This window comes from Pavona decussata, unplaced genomic scaffold (genome assembly GCF_977016875.1).
Source record: "Pavona decussata unplaced genomic scaffold, jaPavDecu1.1 SCAFFOLD_339, whole genome shotgun sequence".
In the NCBI taxonomy this organism is placed as follows: domain Eukaryota; kingdom Metazoa; phylum Cnidaria; class Anthozoa; order Scleractinia; family Agariciidae; genus Pavona; species Pavona decussata.
In genome coordinates, this window is record NW_028145727.1 from 550,822 (window position 1) to 571,603 (window position 20,782).

The following is a 20,782-nucleotide window of genomic DNA, read 5'->3' on the forward strand; positions in this document are numbered from 1 at the left end:
ACACTAGTGCGCGCGCTAGAAAATAAATTAAGGTTAAACTCTTATCTTAAAATTCGATCAGCTCTACCGTCAGCAATGATGCAGAATAATGTTGTGTATTTCCAGTTAACATTTTATCACCATCATTGACTCATCTCAAACTGACATTAAAGCTTCGTTAAATATTTGACTGCAATAGGCCTTATCACGGTTTTCGACGCCATTTTGAAGAGTAGGCAAACAGGCTTGAAATAACAGTGTTTGTATGAAAATTCGATGTCAAATAATTTTCATAAAATGATAAAACATTGCTGCTGAAAAATTCATGAATTGGAAACTTTTGGCATTAGGAAAAGGATTTTAAGAAAAAAAATTGGAGGGATGTAACTGTGCCAGAAAGCGTCCAGTCGTGTTTTGAACTTTCCATACATTTTCCTGTATTTTTTTTCTTGCGAACTATTTTTAGTACTTCAGTTCACGGCTGGTTCGCTTTACAGACAAATGTATGGAAAGTTCAAAACACGACTGGACGCTTTCTGGCACAGTTACATCCCTCCAATTTTTTTTCTTGAAATCCTTTTCCTAATGCCAAAAGTTTCCAATTCATGAATTTTTCAGCAGCAATGTTTTATGAAAATTATTTGACATCGAATTTCTATACAAACACTGTTATTTCAAGTCTGTTTGCCTACTCGTCAAAATGGCGTCGAAAACCGTGATAAGGCCTATTGTATTTTAACAAGTTAACCTGAAAAGAATTCTTTTTTTTTTCGTTCCATTCATGGTAAATGTCCTTATTGCATTGATTAACCGTATAACACATTGCAAATCTTGCGCACCTTTTGAGCTTGATCCACAACTTTTGAGCATTGAGGGGAGAGGAACGGTTTAGGGAGGAGGGAGAAACGGCCAAAAAAGATAAGGAGGAGGGAGAAAGGAAGCAAAAAATATAGGGAGACGGGAGAACCAGCATAAAAAGGGAGGACGGAGAATGTTCTTTAAAAAATGTGACATGAATGTTTAAGGCAGTTGTTTAAGGCCTTAGTAGCTCTTAATGCTAGGACCTTACTGACTCACTTACCCTTGAAACTGCAACTTAAAGTGTATGTAAGACTGGTAAGAGTTCTCGCATGCAGTCTCAACAATTTCTTGCCCTCCCCTTGTGAGTCTTGTGAGGCCATCATTTGTACACCGTAACCCAGTCTTGGCCTAGCGGTGACGACAGCACTGATCGCTATTGTCACAAGGGCGAAAGAGTTACACCTCAACGCCATTTTTCCGCCACTTGACATGGATTTAATGGAAATATCTCGTTCGCGTTTCAAGCAATCCAAAAACCCTATCATCATATCGTGAATCTGTGTTGTGGGATATTTTGTGAATTTTTGGGTATATTTGGGAAGAGTGTTTTCCTAGAAAGATTGGTAAAATTAAGAGAAATAAGAAATATTGAAGATTTATTGAAGTTTTAAAATTGGAATTTGTAGTTAATAATTAATAGACGGATACCAAGTTGGTCCACTAGCAACCTGGGGTGCTCTTGCGTGGGTATCAACTATCTGTTGGTGTTCCAAAAATCATTTTCTTTCCTCTATCCCTTCTTAAAACCTCTTCAAATTTCATTCAAATTTAGGTGTATTCCCCTCGTAAGAAAAGAATCTATTCCTTACGTGCTCACGTACTTTCCAGTACAGGCTTTGTCAAAGGCGAAGCCTTAAGACTTCTCAGAACAAACTCTTCTAAAACAACAATTGAAGAAAACATTACTCTATTCAAACAGAGATTACGCTACAGAGGTTACCCCGATAACCTTACAGATAAAACTCTCTCAGAGGTCATTTTCACCGAAAGAATGTCTGCCCTACAAAACAAACAAGAAAGGTGCAAAAACATTTTGCCATTTGTTACAGAATATCGCCCTTCTGTGACCTTCTTTCCCTAACCTAAATACCATTCAGATGAGTAAATGGCACTTGATAGAAAATCAGCCTCTGCTAAGAGAGATCTACAAAGACCCTTCCCCACTTTCGTACTGTATAGGGAGATCTTTGAAAGACGTACTCGTAAGAGCAAATTAGCTTTGAAGGTCATATTCCTCCTATCTCGACCAATAAGAGACGTGTTTGGCCTGTAATCATTATTTTCATTGTACGGTAGTTAAAATAAATGTTGTAAACATCAAAGCTTCAAGCTTACATGACAAAACCGAAAGGTAGTATGGGAAGAACGAGATATAACGACATCACAAACGTGTTTCGTATGTTTTCCTTCTTTTAAGACATGTGGAAACGGGGCACTGTGGTGAAGTAGCAAATAAAATAAGCCTCTTAAAAGACTTATCAGGGAGAAAGGTAAAAAATCAGGGAGGAGGGAGAAACGGCCGAAAAAATTAGGGAGGAGGGAGAAAAAAAGGGAAAAAAATAGGGAGAAAAGAAATTTAACTGCCCGTTCCTCTCCCCTCAGCATTGATCCATGGCGAAAGACAAACTTCACTCTACTAAGTGTATTAGCTTTTTGTTTGAGCAAAATATTGATATACCGCATTGAGGTTTCAAAAGGTCTTAATTTGTTGAATTGATTTGTAAATTAATTTCGGTTTTACTTTTCCTGTAATGTATTGATGAGAATCCGACACAGACAATACAGAGTGAATCTCGGAGGAGGAAAACTACATGATTATCGTTTCAGTCCATTAAATATACCTTGCAAACCTTGACTTGTCTCAATTTCATCTTGTAATTTCAAATTATTTTCGCACTGTCATCACTGACAAGCGCAAATATTGACAAAGCTTATTACTGTTCTTTTCGCGCGCTTGCGTATCACATTTCACTTGTCACGCAATGAAAGTTATTCGCGTTCCTGCGTTGTTCAAAACTTTAAATTTCTAATATGCGGAATTTGAGACAACTTTCAGCCTTGCCTCGGGGATGTGACATCGCCGTATATAATGTGAGTAACGATTGCAGAGAAGTAAGAGCATTTCATTATATCTAGTATTCAGTCGTGTTATCCGGTTGTAATTGAATGAGTCAAGTAGTCAGTAACAATGGTGCACTATTCTTCAGTATTTTCGACAAATACACAGAAAAATAAAAGCTTGGTTGGCAAGTGTTTTTATACAGATGGGCATAGAGAAGAATTTTTGTTTCTACTTTCTGGTCATAAATGTATACAGAGGTAAAACAACGGACGCGTTTCATCCATGTGGCGAGTTGAGAAACGGCTGATGTTTACATTTACGTCGGTGCGCGATTTTTTTCAGTTTTTTATTGCAGTGGACTTTATTCGTAATATTTAAAGCAAATTCTGTTTTAGGTCACGCAAAAAAGGAGCATTTACACTTTCTAGCTTAAAAATAACGGTAGTTTGGAAGTGTAGCATGATATGAGAGACATGGTATTAATTTCACTGATTTCAAGTTGTTTCCCTGGAAACGGCTCTTTCATCTCACTTGAACGGCTCAATACAAACTCGAAAATTTCACCTGAAACGAATCATTTGATGACTTAATGCTAATATGGGGAGCTCTCAAGTTTAAAGCTAGTTATTTACGTGTATTAAACCATGAAATGAAACCAGAGACCTTGGCTTTTATCTAAAAGCTTCCGTGAACTGTATTGACACGTGCAAAGTTACAGGAGGAACATGAAGTGCTGAAATGGCGAATTGTGTCAAAGTGCATTCCACACATCTCGACCTAGCGCGCTTGCTTTTCACGGGCCAAACTAAATATTTTAACATGATAAATAAGAAAAATTACCCGTTCAAAAAAGTTGTTTCATTACCAGTATATTCGTATACCCCCGATGATATGGTCATCTGAAATATGGCTAAAATCACCCTATCTAAGAAATAGCAAACATTGTATTCTTTACGTTGCTAACTTCAAATAAAAGAATGTTCAGGTCGAGATAAAATATAGTTTGGAAGCAAGCAAAAGGGATGTAAAAACGATTGTGAAAGTTTCAACTCGAGAAAACGTTGCCTTGTCTTGAACGAGAGTTTTAAAAAATGTACTAATTTGCATAATTTCAATCGGGCCATCGGGCACGTTGAGGCCGATTTCGAACTTTCCTAATTTTTGGCGAAAAAAAAATTCGCTGGATCTTTTGAATATAATTTTTGAAAATAGTTCACCAAAAGGGTCTTTTGGGGCAAATAAAAAAAAATTCGAATTTTCGCTTCTGTCGCCGGATTCTCGAAAGTTACTGACAACGGCTCTTAAGGCAGGGAAAGAACACATTTTCAATGCTTAAAGGACGGTGCTTCCCAATATGGAGGTATTTTGACGTAGTTTAAAGCTCTGGGGGAAGAGCACATCTTAGCAAGGGCTATTTCGTTTTGGATTCCAACAACCCTTGCTAAGATCTGTTTTTCCCGTCATACGCCACGCAAAATATGTTTGTGTTAGTATAGTACGCACTTTTCTTTAGGAAAGCCTGATTTCTTGGATCATACGAGCATGTACAGGACGCTCCTTTTCTTACTGTACATACGTTTTGCGCATCTCGGGGTGGTCCGAAAATAGTCGCGTTTCCTACGCGCGAGTGGTGCCTACTAATACAAAGGTAGTTATAACTTGCGGGAAAACAGTTCTTAGCAAGACTTCTTGGTATCCAAATAGAAAATTGGGGGTAAGGGACTGTGCAATAATTATCAGGAGGGGGGGGGCTGAAAAACCAGAGTTATCTAGCAAAAACTTAGACAGTACCCCCCCTCCAAAACTAAAAAATTAGTTCTAAGCCCCCCTCTGTTATGTTAAAAATAACGTTGCACCCCCCCCCCCCCCCACCCCACACACACACACACACCAACACACACACACACGCACTCACTCCTCGCCGCCACCATTACCATAGATGCCTTTAAGTGCATACCTTTTATATTGTCATGCTACTGTAAGCGTACGCTTACTTGTTGGATGTCGTCGTCTGGAACAAATAATACTTCATATGAGTGTTGAACAAAGCCATCCGTTTCGGAGTCATCTGAATCCAACTCAGAGTTGTTTTCGGAAGTGCTTGTGTGAGAATCAGAGTCGCATTCGGAATCACTGGATAGGAGTTCTGTGTCACTGTCATTGGCACTAATTCTTTCGTTGTTTCGTGTTCCAGTTTGCGAGAAATCAAGAGTACGTGCTACCAGCACGGCTTTGCTTCCAGATACAGGAAGATTGTTCTGCTTAAGATAGATCTTAATTTGTCTTGCTGTGAGGGATTTGACTTCATCTTCTTCTTTCCAGTTAATGTCTGGAAGGGTATTGCGCTCAGCTTCCCTTTTTTTAGCTTTCAATGCAATAAACTCACGGTGTTGAACAAAACGTTTGAGAGTGATTTCATCAACCATCAACTTCTCACACACCTCCTGTAGTTCGTTGGCGTTGGAAGAGGTTAACATACCAGAATCGACTAACTTCTTGACTTGCACACTTGGAAGTTGTCGATCGATTTCTTCACTCAGACTGGTCACATTGGATGGAATATACCCGCGTGGTAAGGCTGCTGTGTCCCTAAGATCAGGAACAGGGAACCAATTTGCAGGGACACCAGCTATCCACCCTTCCTTTTCACACGAATTACATGTGGGCTCACAAGCAAACTTCAGGTATTCTAAGAAGTATTGCCCTTGTCGCACATGACTGTCCTTAAGCTTCTGAAGCTTCAAGGACATAGCATTTCCGCACATCTTTTTACGTTTATCAGCAGATGCCTTTCTCCACTGAACAAGATATTTGGCAAGAAACTGTATGATCTGCTTCTCCCTAGGGTAACTGGGGACAGAAATAAGAAAATCGTGTTTCCTAGGCCCTGGCTCGTCGTGGATTCGATCTGACACCTCTCTAGTTAGATCCCATGTATTTTCTACTTTCCATGATGCACAATGCTCTTCAATCTCTTTTAAAGTCCTGTTATCCATTTGTTCTGCTGTAAGACCGTGAAATGGATCTATTGGTGGTTCAACTGGCTTACCAGTTGCCAGAGCTTCACCAATGGCGGCATTAGTCCTCTCAGCCTCGTTCTGTGCTGAGTCATGTGGTGCTCTGTGTAAACGGATACGATGGTCGGACTCAAGAACCTTACAAACTAGTAAAAAAAGCTCTTGAACTTCAACGTTGTGGACTCCTGCTCCTGGTCCTTTGCATTGAGAATCTTTAATTGCATTTAAGTTTATTTACATTTCGAATAAAACTTAAGGCCCCCCCTCTGTCAAATGAGTGATTTTACTTTGACCCCCCCTATCTTGGCAGCAATTTTAGGTAATGCCCCCCCCTCTGGTTTTTCAGCCCCCCCCCTCCTGATAATTATTGCACAGTCCCTAACCACGCATCTCTCAGAGATTATAAGGCTTCAATTTGAAAAACAAAACAAAGAAAAAAAAACAAAAACAAACAAACAGACGCCATACATTGCTTTGTACTTTACAGCTGTTTAGGATTATGTTGCTTAATTGTCTTCAATAGATGCCCCGCTACGTCCAATTTTCTTTTTAGATTGCGATAGCCCAAACGAAGACCTCCTTTTTCTGACCGCGCATAAGGACAGTGCCCTCTAATACAAAGGAATTTAGCGCGGTTTATGACTTTGCTGGAAAAGAAGATCTCAGCAAGGGCTACTGAAATGTGAATCAGGGGATAACCACTGACGCATTTTTCAGAGATAATTAAGCGACAGTAATTCTAAAAAGCTTTAAAATTTATAACAAAGTATGGCATTTTTCCCGAAATGAGACTTAATTATCACTGAAAAATGAGTGGTTACCGCAAATTTTCTTTCTGGACTTCTATAGTTCTCGCTAAGATCTGCTTTTATTGTAAAGTCATCAGCCAAGCAGAAATTGCCTTTGAAGTAGTTGGCACCTTTCAGAACTTAAAGCCTCTCGTACCATCCCGACAGACCCAGAGCGCAATACTTACATTAAAGCCGAATGGACTGACGTCATTGGGTGGTGACCAGTGGCAGAAAAGATGAGTGTTGTCCATTGCCAAATAGCAACGAAAGTCCTCAGGCACTCCATATAAAGGAGGAATGTAGGTAGATAGCTGATAGGGCGAACCTCTGCCACGGGATGTCATTACGGTTATTTCAAATAAGTATGATTTATCGTAGATTCCCGGAGGGTCAGTTGTTAAAAAGGTTGTATTGACTATGCGCTTCGTCCAACCACTATAAGGAGACCAGAAACAATAACCAGTGCCTGGGATGCAATGCCATTTCACTTCGTATTCCTGTCAACAAGATCAGATTTTTTATCTTAGAATGTATCAGTGCTCGATGAATTTTTCGGTCAGTGACATACTCAGGCAACGCAAATCTGAGTTCCCCCAACAGAAGTTGAACCTGTGCCCTTTCGATTACTAGTTCAGATGAGCTACACATGCAGGAGACTCGAAGGAGCTTAGCCATTAAACTAGGCTCATGTGACGTGAATGTAATTTTTTATAGTAAAAAAAGTAAAAGTTTGTTTTCCAGCAGACAATTCGCAGACCAGTTTTAAACTTTACTCAGAGGCGTTCTCGTCGAGTGCAGTGTTACTAGCAATTACCTGAAAACCGCTAATGCCAGAACAACGTGCTTTTAAGAGAAAACTTAACTTATGGAGTTGAAGAAAGAGCCGCATCTCTCAATAGTTAAAAAAAGTCAGCTGAAAAATTGCTATTTTTGTCGTCTGTGTTAGATGAAGACAAGATACAGACCTACAAAATCATGATTGTCCACACCAAATGCCACCGCGTGCTGTTGTTAATCTAACATTTAGATTTTGGTCCCAGTTAATTTGTCTTCCTTTCTAAATTGTGTTTTGGGATTGGTTTGAGGTCCAAAAAGAAAATTGGGGTAAGCCACGTAATTTTCAGGGATAGTTTTTTAACACATTCTAAAACGTTTTAACATACCAAACAATGTCTGGATTTTTTTTCCAAATTGAAGCGGCTACCCTAAATTTTGTTTTTAGATTTGAATAACCCTTACTAAGATCTTCTTTACCCGCACTGTTATAAATTGCAAAAAATACATGTCAATTAGCAGCCTGAATAAGGGAATGCTCGTGGCTGGCCGCAGTTATATACGCAGTTTAGGCGGTTTCGAAAAGAAAGCCTGAAAAAATTTAGGTTTGAACGGGATTCCAACCCATGACCTCTGCAATGCCATTGCAGTGCTATACCAATTGAGCTATCAAGCCAACTGGGAGCTGGTCATATCAGTGTGAATTCGTAGAGGTAAAGAGATGAAAGTAAATTTTCATATATCTACTTTCACCAATTAGTAGGTGCCGTCCTTAAATTAAAGAAATCAGAGTTTCGCTGATCATCCCTAGACACGTAGAACGTATGCTCAGTAACGTGGTGTGGATGGGTTGGGTAAACAGGCCTACTTAGGAATACAATGCCCTCTTGTCTGTTTATTCCCCGGTTAAGGTTAAGCCGAAGCTAGTAAAGCGCGTTTTTCACTACTTAATGTCTACCACAGATAGAAATTAAATTACAGCATTCGCGGATAAGACACAAGGAGACTTTTTTCAAAGTAGGATGCAATGTGTGTATATACTAACAATAGTCATCGATAGAGGTTACAGTAGGCTAAAATAAAGTTGATTCGCGTTTGATTCACTCACCAAGTACTCAGTACTGTTTGGCCCAGACCAGTATATGTGCACTTGTGTTCCATGGCGGCCGACGACCTGGGAAGCATTCGCAGAACTCACTTTTAGACTGAGCGGTGGTACATTCTTTCGAACAAGTGACCAGCTCCCCTTTCCATAATTTGTTACGACATTAACGTAAAAATCGTAGCTATGTCCAGCCAAAACGACCATCCTGAACCGAGTCAAGCCTCTGATGATATTTTCCTTACACGAGCTACACTCACGGACCACATAGAACTGCAAAATAATGAGATAACATGCAGTTCCAAGTCACTACTGGCTACAAGCCACAATTAATGATTATGGTTTCTATATCAAGGATGTTTAGCCGCAAAAGTTAAAAAAGGGGTAAGATTAGATTGTCTCACAATCAAATGAACCACGATCTAATTGGGTCAAATTAGAAAGAAATCTTAGATAGCCGCAAAGGAGATCTAGACGAACTAATGGCTAGCAAACCTTATTAATGTTTTCTTCTACAAAGAATAACTGTGTACTGTACCTAAAGAATGGTATAACACTCAGTTGTCCTCTTAACGGGATACTTTTACTTGGTGCTTAGTGCCAAAAAAATATAAGTTGCTGTTGAAAAACATTGTTCTTATTCTGAAACAAATGTATTACATTTTGTAGCTAAAATCTATATTGAAACAATTCGCGAGATGGTTAGGATAATGTCTTCCCCTAATCGTCGAAGCAGTCATAGATTGCGTAATTCTCCCACTAAAAACAAGAAGGGTTCGCAATTTCTTCATGTTAAGATTTCATAGCATAATAACCCTGTCTAGTTCCAATCTAAACTCCCAGAATTAAAATAGAAAAGCTTGGTGTGGTCTCAGGATAGCCTCCCAAGCAGTCGTTCCAAGGGGACTCGTATTACCTCCTCCCCACAAGGGGAGGAGGTTAAACATGAGTCCCCCTAACAACGACTGCGTGGGAGGCTAAATTCAGTAAAGATTAGAAGATTTATATGTCATACTTACAGGAGCAGTCATGTTTAGGATAATAACTGTTTCCAGGATCGTCACCTACCTTTATATCGTCAGCATCAATGTTACTGGGTGCATCCCAAAGGATTGTCATGCTGTAACTATGATCAACATACGCCCTCAAATTACGAACTTGGCCAAAGTATCGGCCTATTGTTACTGAAACAGTGGCATTTTTTCCAATACCAAAGGCTGTTTCCGCGTGGATAGCAAACGAATACGTTTGGTTTCGCTGCATGTTTGTAAACGTGTAATTGGTTTCTTCTCTTCCAACAATTTGCGAGCCACTCTGTTTGTGGCAGCTTGGACAATTCCAGTAGACTCTGTAAAACTAGAAAAAACGAAAAGAAACATGAGCTCAGTACTCTGGGAGAAGAAAATTAGGGGAGTTTGGCGGCTTACATGGTAACGATATAATTGTTCTATATTGTTCGCAAGCTTAGCAGTGCGGTCTTAGTAATTTTGAGTGTAGCACGTCAAGCATCCATACCATTACATTAATGTAGCTACCATAAGTTTTAACATCAGTTACACAGGAGAAACTTAATTAGTACAAGGGTGTATAATTCCCAAGTTAAATAATGCAGATAAACAACGAGTTTTCCATACTTCTGCCGAAAATATTTCAGTTTGAGGAACACAAGCTGACTGTTGCTAAGCGTTAGAACTGCCACACGTAAGGTTCGTTTTGAATTAAGTAGGTTTCCCTTGATGCCCTGTTTATTCACCCTTTTAGCCAGACGTTCTCTGGAAAGAAGTAAGTGCAGGGGAAAGTGCAAGTGGAAATACAAACTTTCTTACCTTCAAATTTTTCTTCAAATCAATGGTCTGAGGTGAAGACCAATACAATGTCACGGTGTTGTCTACATTTGCTGTCGCTTGCAAAGGATCCACAGGAGCACGGAAAGGTTGCGTTGTTATGGAAACACAGATAGGCCGTCCAAGGATTTTGTCCTCTCTGAACATTGTGCGCACCTCCAAAGTGTAATTGGTATTAAATGGGAGGTACTTGAATATGTGGTTGGGTATTCTACCTGGGGTGTTGTAATAGTCGGTAGAGACTGTACCGAAATCATCTCTGTAGGACATTTTGATCCGGTAGCCCTGAAAAACAGACGAGGCAGATCAGACATGCAGGGGATGGAGATGAAACATGAGCATTTAGAACCCTTAAAACTTATGTGACATGCCAGGACAAAAGTCTTGGGAGAAATTCCCATATGCGTTTACGCACGCTACCCCTGTGCAGAAACATTTACATACCAACGAAAAAGACCCATTCCCCGACCCCCACCCCCTTATAATGCCAAGCCGTTGTACTCAAATGCTCTGTTGACTATAACATTGTTTCGGGGAGAGGGGTTGGACGAACCAAGTACCATGCGCTTTAAATCGGATAGCATTGCTTCTTGGTCAATTCATACATTTTCCTAGCATAGCTCAAATCACTTATTACTCAGTATCACCAGTGCAGAACCATAGTTCTATCCATTTAAAAATGATTGTGGGTAAAACCGAGTTGGGGAAGACTAATACAAAGACATGCACACCTCAATAATACTGGGGTCTGTCACGTCCACTGGTTTTTCCCAGCTAACAACAATAGTACTGGCATTAACAATGACAGCCTTCAGGCTGTGTACCGGCTGGTAATCAGCATCTGAAATAAAGAAAAACATATAACCAGGGGGGGCTAGCAGCGAGGCCTGGAACCGAGTATTGATGATCGCCCCAGTTAAGAAATTTGACCGAGCGAGACTAAGTACCGATTTTTTGATAAACAAACATGGCGGCGATTTTATGTGAAGGCGCGTCTGTGCGGATTCGCAAGTAATTTGGCTATTCGACGTCCAAACATCACAGGAAAGTTTCGGTCTCTCTTTTACCTGAAGTTTGGTCATCAAGAGGGATCACGGATGCAAATTCTGCAGCGAAAAACGAAAATACTGTAACCAACGACCCACATAGTTCACAGGGCTAGACCAGTGAGACTTCTTCCATTTCACTTTATCGTTACCTTCCCTATAGATTTTTTCATTTAAGTACACTGTAGAATCTCTCCCTTTACAGCAACTACCCACTGGGAGTCAACAAACTGTGGATGCTCTGATGATCTAATTCTCTGTTTTGCTTAAGTTAAAATGTTACTGTCATGCCCATACTCTCAACAACAGATTTTTCTTCTCTAATCTCTTCTAAATGGTGAGCAGTTGAGAGGTGATGTTAGCAGCATTTTGCTCTTCAACTTTGCCGAGTGAGCCACAAATATTGACTTTTGAATTCATTATGTATGCTTGGTAATGAATCTCATCATTTTAAAGAGATGAAGTTATCTTTCATTAATTTAGATTTTGTCTGTCATACCTCTGGGGTGAGAACTGGAACATAAAAGAGGCAGGGCGCAGCAATACTCCAGCCAGTCATTACACTGTGCAAGTGTGTGAAAACGTGCAGTAATTGCATAATTTACAATATGCTAATTACACTTGACTATGTTACACAATATGTACCAATTAAACAGTATTGCAATATGTTACAGTTCTGATGTATATTGTCATGTTTTGATGACATAATTATACTGCAGAGTAATGTGGTCAGCTGGGTTAATCCTCGAGTTGCTAGAAACACTTCAGTTATCAAGGGGTGATAATTTACTTTTAGATTGTCTTCTTTGAAATGGCGGTTCAATACATAGAGAAACCATGGTTGATTTACCATCCCGGAATCTATTTGGTACTGTATCTCCCTTGCAGTTGGTTGTTAGGGTGTATTCCCAGTAGCCCCATTTTGGCATCCACCAATGGGGGAAAACCACCATACCGATACAGGTGTTCATGGACATCTGTATTGTAAAGGGCGACAGGTAATACAATAATATTTACATGTACCTTCCAAGGTTTCTGTACATGCATGTGGTTTCTGCAAGATCTCATTGTACCAGTACATTGTTCACCCGGTGCTACTGAACTCAACTTCCCAATTTTTTGCACGAGAGAATAAGGACCTGAATGTCTTTTCACGTAAGTTAATCTCCCCATACAGACAAGAGACAAACACCCTTGCAACCACTCATACAAACCTGGTAGCTCTATTCACAATAATGTTGAGCAATCTTCTTCTGAGATCTTTATCAGCTATCCTTTCCAGTTGCAAAATTTTCTTATCCAAAAATTTCTTAAGGACTCAAGCCGTTTTCCTTGTGTATGCATTTAAACAATTTGTGCATTAAAATTAAACTTACAGGAATAACTGTCGTCACGCAACATTTAAACAGAGGGAGAATTCCGTAAAATAAACATGCTGTTTCATTCGTAACGACGCTTTCAACAGTTGATACGCATAAAATGTGGCGCAAATACTTTTAATACGCTTACATTAAAGTTCCAAGCCGATCTTGAGAAATAAGCTTACATTCTGGGCTTTCGCGATGACAGTCGTGAAACACTGCGTGGCTTCTAGTTTCTTCAGAACTGAACAACAATCGAAATTGAACTCTACTATTTTGTCGACGTACAATATCTTCCTGAGACGACGAAAACCATAATCGTTCGCTACACTACAAATCATATTCTTCACCACATACACTCGCTGAAAACATGTCGCTCGCAATTTCATTGCTGACGACTCTACTAACCTAAAACAAAGCTGGCACCTCATTCCAGCGGTCTTGATTAATCGCAGTGTTCAAACTTCGTACTACCGCAAAATAACATGCTAACAGTAAAGTAACAATGACTTAATACGAATGCGTTTTCCTCCGTCGAGTCGCCACAGACAAAATAGCATGAATCCTTCGCATTTCGCGCATGCTCGTTACGGTTTTCGATTGATTGACAGATTTCTTTACTGGGGCGATCATCACTTTCCGAAAAGCGGCAAGATCAAAGGCAGCTGCCAGCCCCCCCTGCATATAACGAATAGCAAAAAAAAGTTGATAAGGTGGTCTACTCTTAATTACTAAAACCTGGATCATTGTATAATGCAATTCCAAGGATTTGATTGGCTTAGCGGCCATGATATATGACCCGTTATATCATGGCCAAGAAATACGGACCATTAAATTGTTTTCTGGTTGTTTTTTCAAAGCGGAATCAGTAAGACCTAGTAGTATTTTTGATTTTTTTTAATAAATAATTATTCCACTCACACTTATTTGATGTGAGGGCTATCTATGATCTCATATCCAACGCGCGCTGGTAGAATAATTGTTTATTAATATGTAGCATACACGTGAGGTGTGGAGGCGAGGTGGTGTAGTGGTCAGCGCATCGGACTTTCGATGGGACAATCGGAAGATCGGAGGGTCGGTGGTTCAAGGCTAGGTTGGTCTGTTCATTGGTGCATTGTTTCCTACGCATGGAGAAACTTTGCTTCACAATGTCTCTCCCCACCCAGGTGTATAAAAGGGTGCAGGCGGCATAAAGCTGGACTAACCTTCCATCCGGGGTTGTAGCAATACTGACTCCTAGTTGCTTCATGTTACAGTAACCAAGTTAACCTCCAGCCGTGTGGGCCACCTAGGCTTGTAGTGCGAGTTTACCTTTACCACACACGTCAAGTCATCGCCACCATGTTGGCAAAAGGTTTCTCATTATGAACTACACCTAACATTCAGGTCGTCTCTAAAGTTGTCATTTAAATCTCTAGAGATTGGTTGAATGCGTTCTACTGGAAAAAAACTTATCCAGCTTTAACTTTTGTTTGGCTCAAGAAATAATGACGCTGATCCTTTTAACTAATAACAGGAAATCTAAAAACAGAAAGATTTCCGCGCAACCTCACACATTAATTTATTTGCACCACTGTTATATTAACCCTCTTCCAAAAACGGCAAGCGTCAACAGAGTTTGAGGCGCAAAATGTATACATATTATAATTAATGTATGTTGCTGTGCAGAAATCTTGTCGAGGTTAGTTGCTAAAGAAACTGCGGTAACCTTATAATCAACTGCGTTGGTAAAACCAAACACTGATGTGGAAAAAAAGACGAATTTAAGAGTTTGCTCGCATACTTTTTAACATGTTTCTTGATGACTTGATGTAATTGTTGCCTACCTGATTTTGGCCTGGAATAGACAGGATAGCTGTGTCGCCCTGACGAACCAAGTGATACCTCAAACACGTAAACAAAGTTCTGTTGTAAGTTGTTAACCACAAACGTTCTGGTTGTAGTGTTACCAACAGGCAAAGAACTAACTCCAATTGATGCTGTCCCGTAGTAGATGTAGTAAACCTGCATTGGGAGAAATATAGACAATGTGAACTCTCAGGAGTACGCAACAAAAAACAGTTTGGTTTCTGCATTATTTCTAATAATCTAAGAAGCATTGGGTAAAAAGGTTTCCCAGAATTACTAGATGAATAATCGTGTTAAGCAACTTGACCTCAGGTGTAGTAGCTCAAACGTTTTTTACTTTTCCTCACTGGCACCACGCATGGCATCCTGTTAACATGATCACTGAAGGTCTTTTAAAAGTTGAAATGTCCGAGAAATCGGCATCCCGGCGAAAAAAAGAAACAGTTTTCGAAAATTCCAAAGAGACACCTAACTTAACTACTGATAATGAGGATAAGGATCATTAGGGGGAATAGAAAGTCGAGGAGGAGGAGGAGGAGGATAATCATTATGATGCATATGGTGCTGTACTATATTTTCTCTGGGTATCTAACAGTTTGGTTTGACCGGGCATTTGTATTGTATCAAGCCAGTTGTTCAACAAACATAAGTAAGAATGAGCTTTTACACCTGTTACTACTTCGTTATAGTAGTATTTACCTTGCTTTCAGTTACCTATGATAAATGCACATTACTTTCCTTTGGTGCATGATACATAACTGATTTGTGGAAACAGAATTTGCTAAAATCTAGAGACGTCAAACAATTCAAAACGAGGATGGTTATCGTTGTTTTGAAAACAACTTTTGGTCTATGCAATCTGAATGTGAAAAATTTTGCATTATTTCGCCTCTATTACAATCATAATCATGTAATTAAATTGAACAAATTTAACGCAACAAGACCATACCAAGGTGTTGTCTGAATGAGTTCGTGTTTTCAATGTCATGTGACCGAAGAAAAAGAGACAGAGACGGTAATGCACATAAAATTAAAACCGTTACCGTTTGCCCAGTAGGATTGCCCTTTGGTGGTAACCAAGATAAGATAATGGCTGTACTGTTCAGTGGTCTTGCCATTACTTGATCCGGAGCGCTCCCTGTTAAACAACGAGACCGTTACCAAATAAATCAGTAAAAAATCAATGAATAGACAAAACTTCAACAGGTGAAAACAAAACGTAACCGTCATGAAAGCATTAAAAGCAGATTATCAATTCACCATAGTTCTAAATGAATACATGGTGCCGCTATCAAAACCGGCCCCAAGAAATACGTTGGACAAGTGCAGTAAACTTTTGTACATGGAACGTCAAATCTTAATAAAAATTTACCGTGTTTTGAATCATTTGAACAGAAAAAATGCTAAGAAATCGTGTCAGCTGGGTTCAGTTGCGCCTCACTTTGAATATATGTATTAAAAAATCAGTAAATAAGCCGGCGCGCGCTTAGCACTGGCTACTGACATGTTTTGGTAGCTTCGCCAGATTTTAGCGATTTTCAGTTACCCTATTTACTTAAATTTTCTTGTCACTGATGAACGTCATTTCAGTAGCGTGGTAGATTATGGGCTGGGTTTATATGCTTGGGTTCACTGACGAGAGTACAGATTAATTAGAAGGAAATTTGTTTCTTTGTTTCTTTTTTTTTATCCTTTTCTCTTTTCTTTCTTTTATTTCTTTTCTTCACATTTTCTTTGATAGTTTCGAATTCTACATTAAAAGCTGGTTAAATGATTAGCATGTGCATGAGGTTGCCATGAATTTCCACTCACAGTCAGTCTGGAAGACGCCGGGGAATCTGATATAACACGCCTTCAGGTTTAACCAGTAGCATTGCTGACTTGAAAATATATTTCACTTACGAAGAAGAGCACTTTAACACTGACCTTTATTGTGTTAGTGATGGGGCTATCAGGAGAAATAATCAGATGGGGGAAAATTAATAATCCAAGCTTTCCTTGGACTTCATGGAATCAAACGAACCGTTTTTGAAATAGAACGATTAAGCAATGCATGGTCGTGAGAAATTACATTTAAAGATTAGTAGAGATATTAAAAAAAAAAGAAGTGATTTTGGGCAATAACATGGAAAACCTGAAAACTATCCTTTACCACTAGTTAACTATAAAATGCGATAAGACATACTTGAGCAATTTTGCAGTTGTTCATCCCAGGCTTGTGGACAGTCAACCTTTCCATCACACAGAGATTCCATCTTTATGCAGGCACCAAATGGCATGAGCTGACAGTAAAGCCAGCCAACTGGGCAACGTGAAGCTGATGTGGGTGTCGCACTTGCTGTTGTCGTGGGAGATGCTAATAAAATGCAAAGTGAGAATATTTTTATCATGTAAGCAAGAAGGGAAGTGGGCAAGGACTGAGGAGGATTCAAATTCGAGAGGTCCACGAAATATGGAGTGGTGAAATGAAACGAAAACGATTTGATGGCAGTTCAAGTACTGTTTAATACAACTTATTTGTAATTGTTGCATACCTGATTTTGGCCTGGAATAGACAGGATAGCTGTGTCGCCCTGACGAACCAAGTGATACCTCAAACACGTAAACATTGTCCTGTTGTAAGTTGTTAACCACAAACGTTCTGGTTAAAGTGTTACCTACAGGTAAAGAACTAACTCCACTTGATGCTGTCCCGTAGTAGATGTAGTAAACCTATATTGGGAGAAATATGCACCCTGTCAGCCCCCAGAGGAACGCGACCAGTTTAGGATGTCTTTCCTTATAACTTCAAAAAGCAAGAATAAATATTACCTTTCATATTCTCGTTATAGTTAAGTAGCATTAGCTAAAATTCAACTGACTAATCTTGGTAAAGCACTTAACTCACGGTGTACAAACTCAGCTCTTTTTCTCAGAGACCTCGAAACAACAGGATGGCTAGCGTGTTCATACGACTAACGACCTTTTATAAAGTTGCAGTCCTCAAGAAAACAATGACGATGATGATGATGACGATAAGTGTATGATGGTGAAAATGATGATGAACTTCATTTAAATATCTGGGTATCTAGCGTTGTTTTGCATATAGTGCCATGCTAGATTTGCAAAAATAAACAAGAATGAGTTTTTACACCCGAAGTGGCTCCGTTACTTAAGTATTTACCTTCCTTTTCATTACAATGAAAAATGCACATTCTTTTTATTTCAGTGCATAGTGCTTAATGTTTGGAAAAAGAAACTGCTTCAAAAATTTAACACAACGAGACAATGATATTTTCCGATCTGATTGATTCTATTTCTTTAATGCTATTCTGACGTAATCATGACGGGGGTATTTTTTTTACACAGAAAATTAAAACCCTTACCGTTTGCCCTGTAGGATTGTCCTTTGGTGGTAACCAGGATAAGATAACGGCTGTACTGTTCAGTTGTCTTGCCATTACTTGACCAGGGGCTCTTCCTGTTAAACAATGATGCCGTTATGGTAATAGTATATGGTCTTCTTGACAAAAAAAAATCCTGACATAAAGGGCATGCGAAACTACAACAGGTAACGATAAAACGTAACTCCTGTATGTTTTGAAGGTAAATTCTCAACTCAGCAAGGCGCTGAAGGAGTACATGCGCCAATTAACTTACTTGTGTAGAAGTATAGGAACAATCTCCTAGACGGAGTTTTAGACAGAAAAAGCAATTATCCTTTCTAAATATTTTCGTTTTTTGAACTAGCTAAACCGAAGCAAAACCAAAACAAATCGTGTCAACTTAGTTTAGGTTTATTGCACTCACACTCTTTAAGTGATCACTAGTCTTTGCTCCCGTCCGCGCTAGGCACGGTCTGTATGTGTCTTCTTCGTGTTCTGAGTTTTGGTCTTGTGTAGCCTTAGACCATTAAACCAGTAGCTATAATATATTTTTGTGATTGGATTGTAGTTTAACTTGCTTTTGGCGGCTTCTCCTACTCCACATACTCAAATTTTCCTTCTCTGAAATTTATGACATAATAGTCAACGCGTTTTGGGTTGAGTTTATACGCTGGGGTTCGTTCGGCGTTCGCTGGCAACAGTTAGACAATCTTTTGTTCTTGCTTTTTCTTGATATATAACGTATTTGAATTATAGAAGACACTTTCTTTACAACGAGGCTGGGTTGTTATGATTCGTCGCCGCCCAGTTTCCAAATGAAAACAGCTTTGTTAATTAGTGTGTTAATGCGTGTCACTATTTTCATTCTTTCAGTTGAGTTATCAACTAACACAGTGTTGGCTTCGAGTTCTATTTAGGTATATTTTACTGATGAGGAAGAGAACCTTATAACATGCTATGATCTTTACTTAGGGTGCTACTGAAAAGGCTATCCAAGAAAATCAGAGTTAGTAGTGAGCAAATGTAATAAAATAATAGTAATAAGTCTTTTTAAAATGATCTTCAAAATATAAAAATACATAGATTAAGTTACAAATAATACAAATATGACTGGCTTTTCTTACGTAATGCGATCTAATTACCAATTTTAAAATTGAAAATATAATAAGATGGTATGTGTGGACATACTTGAGCAATTTTGCGGTTGTTCATCCCAGGCTTGTGGACAGTCAACCTTTCCATCACACAGAGATTCCATCTTTATGCAGGCACCAAATGGCATGAGCTGACAGTGAAGCCAGCCACCTAGGCAACGTAAAGCTGATGTGGGTACCGGACTTTCTGTTGTCGTGGGGGAAACTGATAAAATGCAATTATGAAAGTGAGAATATTCTTTTTCATGGGGAATCAAAAAGTGCTTACAGATTCAAATTCGAGAGGTCTGTGAAAGCTGAAGTGGTGAAATAAGACGAAAACGATTTTATGGCATTTCAAGTACCGTTTAATACAACATATTTCTTCATGCATTGATGTAACATTACTGTTGAATACCTGATTTTGGGCTGGAATAGACAGGATAGCTGCGTCGTCCGGATGAACCAAGTGATACCTCAAACACGTAAACAATGTCCTGTTGTAAGTTGTTAACCACAAACGTTCTGGTTGTAGTGTTACCAACAGGTAAAGAACTAACTCCACTTGATGCTGTCCCATAGTAGATGTAGTAAGCCTGCTGATTGGGAGGAATATGTACAATGTGAACTCTCAGGAAAACGCAGCAAGGGTGCCTTGTCTTATAAACTAAAAAGCAACAAGAAGCATTTTGTTTTCATATCCTTTTAGTTGTAATGGCGTATCATTAAGCAAAAAAAAAAAAAGCGGGCTTAGGCTAAGAAAGGTTATTCAGAATTACTGAGACTAGTGATTAACGCAATCCCTCAATCCTTGCGAGAAAGGAGAAGAATAGTTCTCTTTAAGGTGGCCGAACACAGTTTTTCCATTACACAGGTGTTGCTTATGCCTCTGGATTCCTCGAGGAACATAGGGCCGCAACGACACTCCTCCAACGCACTCGGTTTTGGCTCGTCCTCTTCAGTTCGGCCCACGACATTCCGGTAGACTTCGTCTCGGCTTCAATGCTTCTCCGCCAGGTCTGCTTCGGGCGACCAACTTTGCGCTTCCCCTGTGGATTCCAGTCTAAAGCCTGTCTGGTGATGTTGGTTTCAGGCTTCCCCAAAGTATGGCCAATCCAGCTCCATTTTCTCTTCTTGATTTCAGTCTCCATTGGGGTCTGATTTGTTGTTGCCCACAGCTGTTCGTTGGAGATAGTCTCTGGCCATCTGATGTTGAGAATGTTTCTGAGGCATCTGTTGGTAAAAGTCTGAAGTTTGTGGGTGCTGGTCTTGGTCACTCTCCACGTTTCTGAGCCATAAAGCAGGACTGACTTCACGTTGGTGTTGAAAATGCGGATCTTGTTGCGGAGTGAGAGGGCTGTTGATCTCCAGATTGGTCTCAAGGTGTTGAAGGCGTGTCTGGCTTTGTTGATTCGGCACTTGATGTCTTCGTCTGTCCCCCCGTCTTTACTCACGACGCTGCCCAGGTAAACAAACTTGTCAACTTCTTTGATGTTCTCTTGGTTTAGCTGTAGTGGATCTTGCTGCTTGTTGTTCACTCTCATGGCCTCAGTCTTTCCAATGTTGATTTGGAGTCCAGTCTTTACTGCTTCTTCT

The 20,782-nt window shown here is 39.6% G+C and overlaps 1 protein-coding gene across 1 annotated transcript in view; it reads right to left on the bottom strand.

Annotated features, from left to right (window-relative positions):
* The window catches only part of LOC146453295 (uncharacterized), a 49,326-nt gene that overhangs the window by 9,449 nt on the left and 19,095 nt on the right, over positions 1 to 20,782 (bottom strand). Inside the window, exons 12-23 of the mRNA XM_085096778.1 lie at positions 19,605 to 19,782; positions 19,242 to 19,412; positions 18,054 to 18,148; positions 17,223 to 17,400; positions 16,874 to 17,044; positions 15,732 to 15,826; positions 14,667 to 14,844; positions 11,162 to 11,271; positions 10,413 to 10,715; positions 9,655 to 9,942; positions 8,593 to 8,859; positions 6,896 to 7,207 (exon numbers count right to left, since the gene is read on the bottom strand). Coding sequence (XP_084952904.1) covers positions 6,896 to 7,207; positions 8,593 to 8,859; positions 9,655 to 9,942; positions 10,413 to 10,715; positions 11,162 to 11,271; positions 14,667 to 14,844; positions 15,732 to 15,826; positions 16,874 to 17,044; positions 17,223 to 17,400; positions 18,054 to 18,148; positions 19,242 to 19,412; positions 19,605 to 19,782 — 2,346 coding nt within the window. The remainder of the gene's footprint in view (positions 1 to 6,895; positions 7,208 to 8,592; positions 8,860 to 9,654; positions 9,943 to 10,412; positions 10,716 to 11,161; positions 11,272 to 14,666; positions 14,845 to 15,731; positions 15,827 to 16,873; positions 17,045 to 17,222; positions 17,401 to 18,053; positions 18,149 to 19,241; positions 19,413 to 19,604; positions 19,783 to 20,782) is intronic.